This window comes from Oncorhynchus kisutch, linkage group LG11, assembly GCF_002021735.2.
Source record: "Oncorhynchus kisutch isolate 150728-3 linkage group LG11, Okis_V2, whole genome shotgun sequence".
Taxonomy (NCBI): Eukaryota; Metazoa; Chordata; class Actinopteri; order Salmoniformes; family Salmonidae; genus Oncorhynchus; species Oncorhynchus kisutch.
The window spans coordinates 11,962,879-11,978,585 of record NC_034184.2 but is presented as its reverse complement, the minus strand read 5'-3'; the positions used below and the strand labels follow the sequence as shown (position 1 = coordinate 11,978,585).

The window sequence follows — 15,707 nt, the reverse complement described above, 5'->3', positions numbered from 1 at the left end:
TTAGGGCTAGGGCTAAGTTAGGGTTAGGGCTAATTTAGGGTTAGGGCTAGCGCTAAGTTAGGGCTAGGGCTAAGTTAGGGCTAGGTTAGGGTTAGGGCTAAGTTAGGGTTAGGGCTAGAGCTAAGATAGGGTTAGGGCTAAGTTAGGGTTAGGGCTAGGGCTAAGTTAGGGTTAGGGCTAAGTTAGGGCTAGGGCTAAGTTAGGTTTAGGGTTAGGGCTAAGTTAGGGTTAGGGCTAACTTAGGGTTAGGGCTAGGGCTAAGTTAGGGCTAGGGCTAAGTTAGGGTTAGGGCTAAGTTAGGGTTAGGGCTAAGTTAGGGTTAGGGCTAGGGCTAAGTTAGGGCTAGGGCTAAGTTAGGGTTAGGGCTAGGGCCAAGTTAGGGTTAGGGCTAAGTTTGGGTTAGGGTTTGGGCTAAGTTAGGGTTAGGGTTACAGCTAGGGCTAAGTTAGGGTTAGGGCTAGGGCTAAGTATGAGTAAGTACCTTTTATTTTTTGAGTATAATTCAAAATGTAATAAGAAATAGGCCTTTATATGTGGTCATTTTATATCAACTATTTATTCGTTGAATTTACAGAAAATGTGCTATCGTGATATGTGTCATTATCAGGATATGAAATAACCTATATCGGGATATGAGATTTTGGCCATATCGCCCTGCCCTACTTGGAACATGTTGGTATTACAGACTCAGTTAGGACAGGTTGAAAATGTCAGTGAAGACACTTACCAGATGGTCAACACATGCTCAGAGTACACGTCCTGGTGATCAGTCTGGCCCTGTGGCCTTGTGAGTGTTGACCTTACATCGGCTACGGAGAGCGTGATCACACAGTCGTTCGGAACAGCTGGTGCTCTTGTAACAGTATAGACTTTACGTCTGTCCCCTTGCCCCGACCTGGGAGCGAACCAGGGACGCTCTGCACAGTCACCCTCGATGTATCGTTACCCATCGCTCCTCAAAAGCCACGGCCCTTGCAGAGCAAGGGGAACCACTACTTCAAGGTCTCAGAGCGAGTGACGTCACCGATAGAAACGCTACCAGTGCGCACCACCGCTAACTAGCTAGCCATTTCGCATCGGCTACACTCTCATGCATACTTCAGCATTGCTTGCCTCGAAGTGAGCATAGAAGTCATTTAGATCGTCTGTATGTTTTGTGAAAACGGAAGAGTTGGGATTTGACAATTCCCCTAAAAGTATAATTGTAGTGAAGTCTTGTAGGTTGTGTTGCCACCCTCCGAAGATATTGTCCAGATAACAACATTTATAGAACAGGGGCAGCAATTGGCATTTGGCCAATGCCGTTGTCTACCAGTCCGCCATGTATATATTGGCGTAAGCTGGGCAAACTTCTTGCCCATTGCTGTCCCATGAGTTTATAGGTTGTGTTAGGGTTAGGGTTAGAATGTGAAGTCTTTGTGTATGAGGCCCAGTTCAAGTAGTTGTAGGATATGTGTGTCTGGTCTCTGTTGTTGGTGGTTAGGGTTGTGGTTAAGGGTAAGAGTTGAACCGGGATGTGGACATAAATCTAAGTTTATGGTTAGGGTTGTGGTTCCAACTATAGGTAGCTGTGTGCGGGACTGCTCTCGGAGTAGTGGGCATGTCGAAATAAGTGGGTGGGTCAAAATAAATGGGCGTGGCGAAAGTACACTGGTATTGGATGGTCTCTCGATTGGACAGGGTTGTTGCCAGGTAACACCACTCAGACAAGCCTATTTTGTTCAGTACATTCAGGAAGTGCATGGAAGATGCTAAAGCAGTTTTAAACACACACACAACTCAAACTTTTATGAAAGCAAACATGTACAATTATTACCAGTTTTCTATGTGTCATGCATAGTATTGCTCAGTCGCATAATCATTTTGACATACACAACTCAAACTAATGAAAGCAATCGTGACGAGACATGAAGATCTGCCACCAGGGTAAGCTCATTTGAATCTCCTGATATTATAACGTGCTAGTATCAGACGTCTATCAGCATAGGCTGTAAGCTATTTTGGCTCGACTTGATTCATAAATTGGTCGTCATCGGCATGTATGCCACCCATTGGTCTGCCCTTGAGAAAACTTGCTACCGGTGTTTAGGAATGGGATATCGACAAGTTTGATAATGACATTGCGCACAGTAGCCTGCACAACTGCAATGACATTTGATAAATGTAAAATGTCAAGATATTTGCATTTACATGCAGTGTTTTCTTAAAGCCTGAGTGATTTTACAACACCATCATTCTCAGTTTCCAAAACTTCCTCAAGTTCATCTCGATGCGCATTTCCACTAATCTCTGCACTCACGTGTAAGAACTGACAGATAGTCACGTGAATTACATGTGTGCTTTCGATACGCCTTCGTTCTTTCGACACCCCTATCTATTTATTTTTGACACACCCAATCAGCTAACCCTTTCTCTGGGGTTGAGGCTAGGGTTATGGTTGAACCAGGATGTGAAATGTGAAATGTGGACATGAAGCTAGGGTCAGGGTTAAGGCTAGGCTTAAGTTTAGTCTCAGTGAGATTTTTAACCTGTGTTGTTGTGTCCAAGTACAGACCCGTCCTCAGTGTTCTGACTGACAGTGATGAGGAGTCCTCCAGCGCCGGTTCTTCTGACGAGGAGGAAGTACTGCTCTCAGAGCCCCAAGGCATTGTGGGAGAAAAGGGGACTCTACCTGGTCCTGAAGGGTAATGGATGTTCCATTCTCTTACACGCCCAATATAGTCGGCCATGTGGAATGATATGATGTTTTTCCTGACTGTGACCTTCTGCTGTATTGCACACTAAGGGCTCGATTCAATCTGTAGCGCTGAAGCTCCTTGTTATAGCCCGATTGATATTTAAAAGCAATGTTCCTGTGTTAGCGGAGACTGCATTCACGGTAAACATTATCCCTCTCTCTTCCTCTCTCCTCCTCTCCTCCCCTCTGCAGGGTTTCTGCTGGTGGCGGGAAGACAGGCAGGCGGATTTTGAGATTTGTCGACAAAATTGCAAAGTCTAAGTACTTCCAGAAGGCGACAGAGAATGAGTTCATCAAAAAGAAGATTGAGGAGATGTCCAACACGCCCCTGCTGCTGGCAGTGGAGGTTCAGGAGCTTTCTGGAACACTGGCTGTCAACATCCCTCCTCCCCCTACTGATAGAGTATGGTACGTCCCACACTCAACATCTCTCCTCTCCCTACTGATAAAATATGGTACGGCCTTAGAGATAGATAAAGGACCGATCTTTGTATCTGTGCCATTATAGCGTCTGTGACAGTGTAACGGATGTGAAACGGCTAGCTTAGTTAGCGGTGTGCGCTAAATAGCGTTTCAATCGGTGACGTCACTTGCTCTGAGACCTTGAAGTAGTTGTTCCCCTTGCTCGGCAAGGGCCGCGGCTTTTGTGGAGCGATGGGTAACGATGCTTCGTGGGTGACTGTTGTTGATGTGTGCAGAGGGTCCCTGGTTCGCGCGAGGGGACGGTCTAAAGTTATACTGTTACATTGATGCTGTTGACCCGGATCACTGGTTGCTGCGGAAAAAGGAGGAAGGTCAAAAGGGGGGTGAGTGTAACGGATGTGAAACGGCTAGCTTAGTTAGCGCTAAATAGCGTTTCAATCGGTGACGTCACTTGCTCTGAGACCTTGAAGTAGTAGTTCCCCTTGCTCTGTGAGGGCCGCGGCTTTTGTGGAGCGACGGGTAACGATGCTTCGTGGGTGACTGTTGTCGATGTGTGCAGAGGGTCCCTGGTTCGCGCCCGGGTATGGGCGAGGGGACAGTCTAAAGTTATACTGTTACAACAGCATAGGCAGCGCCAATTTTGAGGCAGTCAATTTTCTTCTTTACGATTGGCTGATCCCTGTTGATGATCCGGTTGGACATGACTCCAACAGGGCCACCAGGAGGGATAAGCCAATGAAGTTGGAAGTCCCACCCAGTTGACTACATTAAAATCATGAAAGCCCTCAATGGCTCTGCCCATGCTAATATGACCTTTTGGCCACTAGATACCTCTATCATCCTCTATGGGTATGGCTCTACATTCAATATCCTTCCTCCACCTAATCATAGAATATGGTATGGCCCACACTCAGTATCCCTCCTCCCCCTACAGATAGAATATGGTACAGCCCACATTCAACATCCCTCCTCCCCTTACTGATAGAATATGGTACGGCCCACATTCAACATCCCTTCCCCCCCTTACTGATAGAATATGGTCCAGCCCACACTCAATATCCCACCTCCCTCTATTCGTACAATATGGTATGGCCCACACTCAATATCCCTCCTCCCCCTGCTGATGGAAATGGTTTGGCCCACACTCAGATATACTCTATGGCGCTGCCCTGAAACAACCTAGTCCGTATTCATTCAGCTTCACTCTATTTATTAATTTCCGTACTTGCATCTTCATGATGAAAGACAAGTATTTTGTTGTCAATTAGAGTAAAAGGCCGGCCAAATGATTACTGGCTCTATGTATTTATTGATGTGTGTGTGTGTGTGTGTGTGTGTGTGTGTGTGTGTGTGTGTATTCCAGGTACAGTTTCTGTGTACCTCCCAAGCTGGACCTGCATGTCAGACCCAAGTTGGGGGAGAGGGAGGTCACCTTCTGTCACGTGACTGAGTGGATTGAGAAGAGGCTGCAGGATGAGTTCCAGGTTAGACTTCTCTATCCTCTCTCCCCTCCCTCCCTCACCTTGTCTACCCTTGTATCTCTCACCTCTCGCCCTCCCTTGTCTTTTTCATCTATCTCTTCCTCTTTTCCTCTCCCCCTCATCTCCCTCCCCCTCCCTTCCTCCCTCCCTCACCTTCCCCACAAATCCAAAGTAAGACAATCTACCCCAAATTAAACAATGAACCTATCTTCCCTCCATTCCAGAATGTGTTTGTGCTGCCCAACATGGATGACATCTACCTGCCTCTGATGCATTCTGGGATGGATGGTCCTCCAGCGGCCCAGCAGACCCAGCAGTGTCCGTCCCAGTCATCAGACCACTCCTCCATGGAGTCGATTGAGAGGATCTCCCAGGACAATACTACTACAGAGTTGGACTAGTGCCTCCCTGTGGCCCAATGACGCTATGACACCCTTGAAGTTCTCATAGCCCAAGTAGATGTGTCACCAAATGTAGTGGGATACTTTATATTACAGTACTTCAACCGAAGTCATACCTTTGGTCAATGTTTACATGTGAGGAACAGTAATGAGGTGTGAGTTTCCTTGCTGTTTTAATTGTTTACAGTTCAATGTCCTTTTGAGCAGACAGTCCATATTTAATACATGAAAATGAAAACAATCATTGAATAAAACCATGACATGAGGAAGTGTTTTTGTCATGTTTTTAATCATTTGAGATTTGGTTTTGCCGAAATACAATAATCAACCTAATAAAAACATTCTGAAAAGATAACAATCCAGAATAATACATTTGCAGTCTTTACAAAATACACCAAAATGAAATGAACAGTTTCATTAAAATCATTAAAATCCAAAACATCTTTCATTTTCACATTTCCGCATAAACAGATTTTATATAAAAACCATTGTCATATAAAACTGAATTAATAATTTGTAAAAAATAAAATAAAATAAAAACTTGTACCCATCTCAAGAGCTGCTGCTACTGCTGCTTGTGTTACTCTCCCCTGTTGTCTCCCCCTCTCCATATCCCTCATACACCTCTCCACCCTCCTCCCCCTCCCCTTCTGCCTCCCCCTCTCCCATGACCTCTAGGCTCTCACAGATGAGCGCCACCTGCCTCCTGACGTGTGTCATGGCGGTCTGCATTCTCCCCATCTTTCTCCGGAGGGCGCTAGCGATGGCTCTGTGGCTCTGCCTCTGGGCCTCCACATGCTGCCTCAGCTGCCTGGGGTAACCATCATTATCATCATAGGGGATTCATGCATTTATACTGAGCTTTACTTAAAGAATTTGTATATACTCCCAATCGGTATTAGATAGAATGTTGTGGCTTCCCCGTGGGGGAAGAAACCTGTGATTACCTAGGTTACTCCGTGGCTCACATTAAAAACGTGACCTTTTTCAAACACAATTTTCTTGTTGTCTGCTTGTTTTAGGCAACAACAAAAAAATCTACGAAGTTGATTCTTTTACAATGGGGGTCAATGGGAAATAATGTTTGTTTCCCCCAATTTGTGGCCGTGGTCGTCAGGAATTCCTTCTTCTGACTTGACTGTCGACTCAGAGCATTATAAAGGGGAAATTCTAGCCTGGAATGCAAACTGAATATTGTTCCACTTCCTTTCCTTTTCAGTAATATTCAGTTTTGGATTCCAGGATAGAAAACTCACCTAATCTACTACAAAATAAATAAAGTGAGGCATGCTTCTAAATTCAAAATACAAACGTTATATCCATTCTGTCTCACCTCATCCACCTACTCCCAGTGTTTTAACATCCACCCACTCGTAGTGTTTTAACACCCACCCACTCCCAGTGTTTTAACATCCACCCACTCGTAGTGTTTTAACACCCACCCACTCCCAGTGTTTTAACATCCACCCACTCGTAGTGTTTTAACACCCACCCACTCCCAGTGTTTTAACACCCACCCACTCCCAGTGTTTTAACACCCACCCACTCATAGTGTTTTAACATCCACCCACTCCCAGTGTTTTAACACCCACCCACTCCCAGTGTTTTAACATCCACCCACTCCCAGTGTTTTAACACCCACCCACTCCCAGTGTTTTAACATCCACCCACTCCCAGTGTTTTAACACCCACCCACCTGAAGCAGTTGTGCTGGGGCTGGGTGGCCTGTGTGAGCAGAGTACCACAGCCCATGGGGCAGAGCTGGGTCCAGTGCTGGCAGTGCTGTGAGTGGACCTCCAGGGCTGAGCGGGGCACCAAGGAACCACAGCCCTGGTGGGGGCATGGGACCCTCTGGAACTGGCAGGAGGAACTATGGAGGAACTCCTCACACAGAGGGAAAGTGGCTGAGCATCCCTCGTTGTTACACTACAGGGGAGAGTGAGAGGGGTAGAGCAGAGATGAGCAGAGAGGGAAGGAGAGAGATTAGAGGGGAGAAGAGAAGAGAGAGAAGAGAGGAGACGAAGTGGAAGAGTGTGGGAAAGTCAAAGATTGCCGAAGGTTGTTTGAATGATCTATGAAGAAATAATTTATTCAATATGAGAGGCATGATGACATATGAGACAGGGAAAGTTCCTCTATGCTTGAAACATCCAATTTCCTTGCCACTATGTGGCCCTCACACATTGCTTACAGAGAAAAATGAACTCCATTACTTTGTAATAGAAACACTTAGCAACATCAGGCTGTGATAACTCACCTTAATCCTGAGGCGGCTGATAGTTTTACTCAATTTGTACATGACGAACATAAAGCTGGGACTGATAGTGTTCCTACAGCAGGGACATGTCTCCTGTCTAGAGAAGAGAGCTGAATTGAATCAATAACATTCATTTTACACTTTGAAAGGATCATTTCTACAGTTGAAAACCTGAAGAAACTAGATGGTAATCATCTTTCAGCACTGTGAAAACGTACCAAAATCAGAATCTTGTGTTCTAGAAACACATCCCACTGGGCACAGACGTCAATTCAACGTCTATTCCATGTTGGTTCCATTGAATTGAAATGACGTGGAAACAGCGTTGATTCAACCGGTGTGTGTCCAGTGAGATGTTGCTTCCTACCTTTCATAATAATACAGCTACTGTCTTTTCTAATGAATAACCAGTTATGGTTACAATATTCCTTCTACAGTGCCTTGCGAAAGTATTCGGCCTCCTTGAACTTTGCGACCTTTTGCCACATTTCAGGCTTCAAACATAAAGATATAAAACTGTATTTTTTTGTGAAGAATCAACAACAAGTGGGACACAATCATGAAGTGGAACGACATTTATTGGATATTTCAAACTTTTTTAACAAATCAAAAACTGAAAAATTGGGCGTGCAAAATTATTCAGCCCCCTTAAGTTAATACTTTGTAGCGCCAACTTTTGCTGCGATTACAGCTGTAAGTCACTTGGGGTATGTCTCTATCAGTTTTGCACATCGAGAGACTGACATTTTTTCCCATTCCTCCTTGCAAAACAGCTCGAGCTCAGTGAGGTTGGATTTTTTGTGAACAGCAGTTTTCAGTTCTTTCCACAGATTCTCGATTGGATTCAGGTCTGGACTTTGACTTGGCCATTCTAACACCTGGATATGTTTATTTTTGAACCATTCCATTGTAGATTTTGCTTTATGTTTTGGATCATTGTCTTGTTGGAAGACAAATCTCCGTCCCAGTCTCAGGTCTTTTGCAGACTCCATCAGGTTTTCTTCCAGAATGGTCCTGTATTTGGCTCCATCCATCTTCCCATCAATTTTAACCATCGTCCCTGTCCCTGCTGAAGAAAAGCAGGCCCAAACCATGATGCTGCCACCACCATGTTTGACAGTGGGGATGGTGTGTTCAGGGTGATGAGCTGTGTTGCTTTTACGCCAAACATAACGTTTTGCATTGTTGCCAAAAAGTTCAATTTTGGTTTCATCTGACCAGAGCACCTTCTTCCACATGTTTGGTGTGTCTCCCAGGTGGCTTGTGGCAAACTTTAAACTACACTTTTTATGGATATCTTTAAGAAATGGCTTTCTTCTTGCCACTCTTCCATAAAGGCCAGATTTGTGCAATATACGACTGATTGTTGTCCTATGGACAGAGTCTCCCACCTCAGCTGTAGATCTCTGCAGTTCATCCAGAGTGATCATGGGCCTCTTGGCTGCATCTCTGATCAGTCTTCTCCTTGTATGAGCTGAAAGTTTAGAGGGACGGCCAGGTCTTGGTAGATTTGCAGTGGTCTGATACTCCTTCCATTTCAATATTATCGCTTGCACAGTGCTCCTTGGGATGTTTAAAGCTTGGGAAATCTTTTTGTATCCAAATCCAGCTTTAAACTTCTTCACAACAGTATCTCGGACCTGTCTGGTGTGTTCCTTGTTCTTCATGATGCTCTCTGCGCTTTTAACGGACCTCTGAGACTATCACAGTGCAGGTGCATTTATACGGAGACTTGATTACACACAGGTGGATTGTATTTATCATCATTAGTCATTTAGGTCAACATTGGATCATTCAGAGATCCTCACTGAACTTCTGGAGAGAGTTTGCTGCACTGAAAGTAAAGGGGCTGAATAATTTTGCACGCCCAATTTTTCAGTTTTTGATTTGTTAAAAAAGTTTGAAATATCCAATAAATGTCGTTCCACTTCATGATTGTGTCCCACTTGTTGTTGATTCTTCACAAAAAAATACAGTTTTATATCTTTATGTTTGAAGCCTGAAATGTGGCAAAAGGTTGCAAAGTTCAAGGGGGCCGAATACTTTCGCAAGGCACTGTATCTACAGTGTGTCCTAAACTGAGGACATGACCCAGTGTACTGTACCTCCTGAGCCACTGTAGGATGCAGGTCTTGCAGAAGACATGGTTACAGGCCACTCTGACAGGACACCTCAGGACAGCTCTACAGATGGTGCAGAGCAGGTCATAGTCTGGACCGTCCACAAACAGGTCCACGTCGTAACCCCCACTCTGAAACACACACACACACACACACACACACACACACACACACACACACACACACACACATGCACACGCACACAAGAGAAGTTAGTTAGGAAATAAGATAGTTGTACTTTAGGTAACTAAATCAAAGTAATGTCAATAGCAGTAAGTTAGCAAAATCAAAGCCACTCTGTTATAACAAAACATAATACATTAAACAGGAACAATCAAATCTCCCCAAAATGTTTACGTGGTTGACAAATTGCCAGGTCCAGGCACTCCAGTACACGAATTCTTCAACCACATACCTTATTTCAACAAAATATATAATAATCTGTGTTCATTTTCTACGACCTCTTAAGTTTTTTGGATACCTGTAGCTCTCTCGACATAAAGTTGTTTTTGAAAATCATAATCCATATTTCATCCATAAAGTCACTCATCATTATAAATTATATTTATATATATTAACTCACCATATTTCACTGCTCTGTTGTCAATTGTCATGAGGTCACAGTTGCTTCAGTTTTCATTCCCACAGCTCAGCCCCTCACTCCCTTTAGTTAGGACTGGCCTACATGTCAACAACACAAACAAATATCCCTGTGTGCCAAGCCACAAAAATACACTGCTAAAACACCCTGGAAAAAAGACATCATTTGACCAATAATCATTCAGCTTTCCAGTGGTAAAGATCCATGTCATTCCTCTTCTCTGAAGTTCCACACTATAGTATTTACTGTTAGACTCAAAACTCCGTCCAGAGCTAGTGACTAACCACCTGGGTCCTTTTTTCCTCTCTTTTTCTCGTTCTATCTTTTTTTTCTCTCCCTTTTTTTTTGGTACCCTCCAGGTTTTACGGCTTTGACAGGGGGAGTTGCTATGGAAATGAATGGCGGCTGGCTCTAGAGCTTCCAAACCCATCGGCATTCTCTAACTATTGCTCTGACTGATGGCCACAGTGAGTGGGCTACTATGAATAGGCCTTTTTCAGAACTCAGTGGAGGTTTCTATTCAATAAAAAGTACACTTTCGGTTTTAATGACCTTTTAAATGCAATAACAGCCAACTTTATTCTGTAGTTTATTTTATATAACATTAATTTCAATACTTTTGTCTCTGACATTGGCTGAAGGTTTTTAAGAGAGCTTTTTAAAATGTTTTGAAAAGTGTGCTATTATTACACATATTTGTTATATTATTGTTGTTGTTATTGTTATTATTATTGTTATTATTAGTGTTATTAGTGTTATTATTATTATTGTTGTTGTGATTATTATTATTGTTACTATTATTTTCATTATTAATTCGCAGCTTTGTTTTTTCAATAATATTTCATATCCCGCCAAGTGATCACAGCACCGAGGGAAATCTCTATCAACATGTTAAATGTGCAACCAGAGGGAAGAAAATTCTAGATCACCTGTACTCCACACACAGAGACAAAGCTCTCCCTTGCCCTCCATTTGGTAAATCTGACCACAACTCTATCCTCCTGATTCCTGCTTACAAGCAAAAATGAAAGCAGGAAGCACCAGTGACTCGGTCTATAAAAAAATGGTCAGATGAAGCAGATGCTAAACTACAGGACTGCTTTGCTATCACAGACTGGAACATGTTCCGGGATTCTTCCGATGAGATTGAGGAAAACACCACATCAGTCACTGGCTTTATCAATAAGTGCACTGAGGACGTCGTCCCCACAGTGACTGTACGTACATACCCCAACCAGAAGCCATGGATTGCAGGCAACATTCGCACTGAGCTAAAGGGTAGAGCTGCCGCTTTCAAGGTGCGGGACTCTAACCCGAAAGCTTACAAGAAATCCCGCTATACCCTGCGATGAACCATCAAACAGGCAAAGCGTCAATACAGGGCTAAGATCGAAGCTGGTGTAGTATGATTCAATGTTCGTCGGATGTGGCAGGGCTTGCAAACTACTACAAAGGGAAGCACAGCCGCGAGCTGCCCAGTGACACGAGCCTACCAGATGAGCTAAATTACTTCTATGCTCGCTTCGATGCAAGCAACACTGAGGCATGCATGAGAGCATTAGCTGTTCCAGACGACTGTGTGATCACGCTCTCCGTAGCCGACGTGAGTAAGACCTTTAAACAGGTCAACATACACAAGGCTGTGGGGCCAGACGGATTACCAGGACGTGTGCTCCAGGCATGTGCTGACCAACTGGCAGGTGTCTTCACTGACATTTTCAACATGTCCCTGATTGAGTCTGTAATACCAACATGCTTCAAGCAGACCACCATAGTCCCTGTGCCCAAGAACACAAAGGCAACCTGCCTAAATGACTACAGACCCGTAGCACTCACGTCCGTAGCCATGAAGTGCTTTGAAAGGCTGGTAATGGCTCACATCAACACCATTATCCCAGAAACCCTAGACCCACTCCAATTTGCGTACCGCCCAAACAGATCCACAGATGATGCAATCTCTATTGCACTCCACACTGCCCTTTCCCACCTGGACAAAAGGAACACCTATGTGAGAATGCTGTTCATTGACTACAGCTCAGCGTTCAACACCATAGCACCCTCAAAGCTCATCACCAAGCTAAGGAACCTGGGACTAAACACCTCCCTCTGCAACTGGATCCTGGACTTCCTGACAGGCCGCCCCCAGGTGGTGAGGGTAGGTAGCAACACATCTGCCACGCTGATCCTCAACACTGGAGCTCCCCAGGGGTGCATGCTCAGTCCCCTCCTGTACTCCCTGTTCACCCACGACTGCATGGCCAGGCACGACTCCAACACCATCATTAAATTAGCTGACGACACAACAGTGGTAGGCCTGATCACCGACAACGACGAGACAGCCTATAGAGAGGAGGTCAGAGACCTGGCCACCTGGTGCCAGAATAACATCCTATCCCTCAACGTAACCAAGACTAAGGAAATGATTGTGGACAACATTTGGACATAAGGTAGATTAGCCTCTGCAGAAGCTAATTGAGGATACTACTAATACTGATAAATACTACTAATACTACTAAATATTGCAGTAGTAACAGTAACAGTAAACAACTCCCCTTCAGGGTTAATATTAACTCTCTGCTTTATCATACAGGTCCATCCATTCCCATTAAGTAATTATCTTTATCTTAACAATGCATAGATACGATTTACTGCATGCAATGCGGATGCTTCTCTATGTGTTTAGTTTCGAGAAACTAGTTATAAACGTCAGAGATGAGAATCTTGAAAACGTGCCAACTTCATGTGCTAGGAAAGACAGTGCACTGATCTGGGTGGAGAGAGGGGGAAGTTGCTACTCAGCAGTGTTGGTAGTGTGGGAAGTACTGATGCTAATTATTACTGTCTGACAAGCATCTACAGATACCTACAGACCTGTTGAGTGAGATGATTGAGATGATTGACTTGTTTTATGATCAAATCAAATCAAATGTTATTGGTCACATACACGTCTAGTAGATGTTATTGCGGGTGTATTGACATGCTTGTGCTTCTAGTTCCGACAGTGCAGCAATATCTAAAAAGTAATATCTAACAATTTCACGACACATACCTAATACCCACAAATCTAAGTAAAGGAATGGAATTACGAATATATAAATACATGGACGAGCAATGTCAGAGCGGCATAGACTAAGATACAGTAGATACTATAGAATAAAGTATATGAGATGAGTAATGCAAGATATGTAAACATTATTAAAGTGACTAGTGATTTCAAGTCTGTGTATGTCAGCAGAAGCCTCTTTGTGCTAGTGATGGCTGTTTAACAGTCTGATGTCCTTGAGATAGAAGCTGTTTTTCAGCCTCTTGGTCCCAGCTTTGATGCACCTGTACTGACCTCACCTTCTGGATGATTTTTAAATGTTTAATTTATTTAACTATAAGAACAAATTCTTATTTTCATTGATGGACAAGGCAGTGGGTTATAGAGGGGTATAACAACAGAATTTTACCTTGTCAGCTCAGGGATTTGATCTTGCAACCTTTCGATTACTAGTCCAAAGCTCTAACCACTTGTCTACCTGCCACCCTAATGATAGAAGGGTGAACAGGCAGTGGCTCGGGTGGTTGTTGTCCTTGATTATCTTTTTGGCCTTCCTGTGACATCGGTGCTGTAGGTGTCCTGGAGGGCAGGTGGTTTGTCCCCGGGGAATGCGTTGTGCAGACCGCACCACACTCTGGAGAGCCCTGCGGTTGTGGGCAGTGCAGTTGCCGTACCAGGCGGGGATACATCCTGATGCTCTCAATTGTGCATCTGTAAAGGTTTGTGAGGGTTTTAGGTAACAAGCCAAATTTCTCAAGCCTCCTGAGGTTGACAAAGCGCTGTTGCGCCTTCTTCACCAGTCTGTCTGTGTGGGTGGACCATTTCAGGGTACTTATTGCTGAGTTGTAGTCAATGAACAGCATTCTTACATAGGTATTCCTCTTGTCCAGGTGGGATAGGGCAGTGTACAGTGTGATGGCGATTGCATCATCTGTGGACCTATTGGGGCGGTATGCAAATTGAAGTGGGTCTAGGGTGACAGGTACGGTGGAGGTGTTATGATCCTTAACTAGTCTCTCAAAGCACTTCATGATGACAGAAGTGAGTGCTACGGGGTGATAGTCATTTAGTTCAGTTACCTTTGCATGCTTGGGCACAGGAACAATGGTGGCCATCTTGAAGCATGTGGGGACAGCAGACTGGGATAGGGAGAGACTGAATATGTCTGAGGAAGCGGCTAGAGATGCCGTCTGGGCCGGCAGATTTGCGAGGATTTACACTTTTAAATGTCTTACACACGTCGGCCACAGAGAAGGAGAGCCCACAGTCCTTGGTAGCTGGCCACATCAGTGGCATTGGGTTATCTTCAAAGCGGGCAAAAAAATTGGTTAGCTTGTCCAGAGGCAAGACGTCAGTGTCCGGTTTGGCTGGTTTTCCTTTTGTAGTCTGTGATTGTCTTTAGACCTTGCCACATACGTCTCGTGTCTGAGCCGTTAAATTGCGATTCCACTTGTCTCTATGCTGACGTTTTGCCTTTTGGAGGGAATGACTATTCTGTTTGTATTCTTCCATATTCCCAGTCACCTTGCCATGGTTAAATGCGGTGGTTTGCCCTTCAGTTTTGCGCAAATGTACCATCTATCCACAGTTTCTGGTTAGGGTAGGTTTTAATAGTCACAGTGGGTACAACACCTCCCTTCTTGATGAAATCAGTAACCGTCTCAGTGCACACGTCAATATTATTCTCGGAAGCTACATATCCCAGTCCGCGTGATCAAAACAATCTTGAAGTGTGGATTCCGATTGGTCAGACCAGCGTTGAATAGTCCTTAGCACGGGTACTTCCTGTTTGAGTTTCTGCTTTTAGGAAGGGAGGAGCAAAATGGAGTCGTGGTCAGATTTGCCTATAGGAGGGCTGGGGAGGGCCTTGTATGCATCCATGAAGTTGGAATAACAATGATCAAGTTTTTGTCCAGCGCGAGTACTACAGTCAATATGCTGATAGAATTTAGGTAGCCTTTTCCTCAAATTTGTTTTGTAAAAAATCCCCAGCTACAATAACTGCAGCCTCAGGATATATGGTTTCTAGTTTGCATAAAGTCCTGTGAAGTTCCTTGATGGCTGTCATGGATTCGGCTTGAGGGGGGGACATATGGTGCTGTGACAATAACCAAATAAATTTAATTTTGGAGTTAACACTGTCGGCATTTCATTGTGAGTTATTCTAGGTCAGGTGAACAAAACGCCTTGGTTCCTGTATGTTATTACAATTACACCATGAGTCGTTAATCATGAAACATACGTTTGTGATTCACATTTCTGAAGCTTCCCTCCTTTTGTTTTAATTGAATTGGTGCCAACTTGTGGCATGCTTTGAGAACATTACACTGATCTGACTTACTGGCAAAATGTTACATCCTGTAAATTGGAGACATGGGAACTTTTTTTTTATATCAGCAATGTCTGTATTTTCAGTGATTTAAAGGTCAATTGAATAATCTACCAGTCTTTATTTCCTTTCTTACAGTATTAACCTTCATTTAAAAGCATTCCCACCAGTAAATCATTGATCCCTAAGCAATTCCCATTAGGCACATTGCCTTGTCTTTGCTTTGACCTTTCATGAATATTAATTCATTTTCCCAATAAGCCGTCACTCTTTTAGCAACACTTGTGTGTAATAAGCAAGAATGGCACTGTGTCA

General features: G+C 44.0%; 2 protein-coding genes across 2 annotated transcripts in view; one reads left to right on the top strand and one right to left on the bottom strand.

The window, feature by feature from the left end:
- Positions 1–5,311, top strand: part of LOC109900018 (testis-expressed protein 2) — a 36,406-nt gene extending 31,095 nt beyond the window's left edge. Inside the window, exons 9-12 of the mRNA XM_020495732.2 lie at positions 2,553–2,684; positions 2,930–3,145; positions 4,524–4,644; positions 4,866–5,311. Coding sequence (XP_020351321.1) covers positions 2,553–2,684; positions 2,930–3,145; positions 4,524–4,644; positions 4,866–5,042 — 646 coding nt within the window. The 3' untranslated portion in view covers positions 5,043–5,311. The remainder of the gene's footprint in view (positions 1–2,552; positions 2,685–2,929; positions 3,146–4,523; positions 4,645–4,865) is intronic.
- A 1-nt stretch (position 5,312) lies between these two features.
- rnf151 (ring finger protein 151) lies at positions 5,313–10,337 on the bottom strand. The gene is made up of 5 exons (XM_031835285.1): positions 10,003–10,337; positions 9,405–9,550; positions 7,300–7,396; positions 6,739–6,968; positions 5,313–5,853 (listed from the first exon to the last, which is right to left on the bottom strand). The coding sequence occupies exons 1-5, from the start codon at positions 10,003–10,005 to the stop codon at positions 5,595–5,597; spliced, it is 735 nt and encodes a 244-aa protein (XP_031691145.1). The 5' UTR covers positions 10,006–10,337; the 3' UTR covers positions 5,313–5,594.
- Between the last annotated feature and the right edge of the window lie 5,370 nt (positions 10,338–15,707).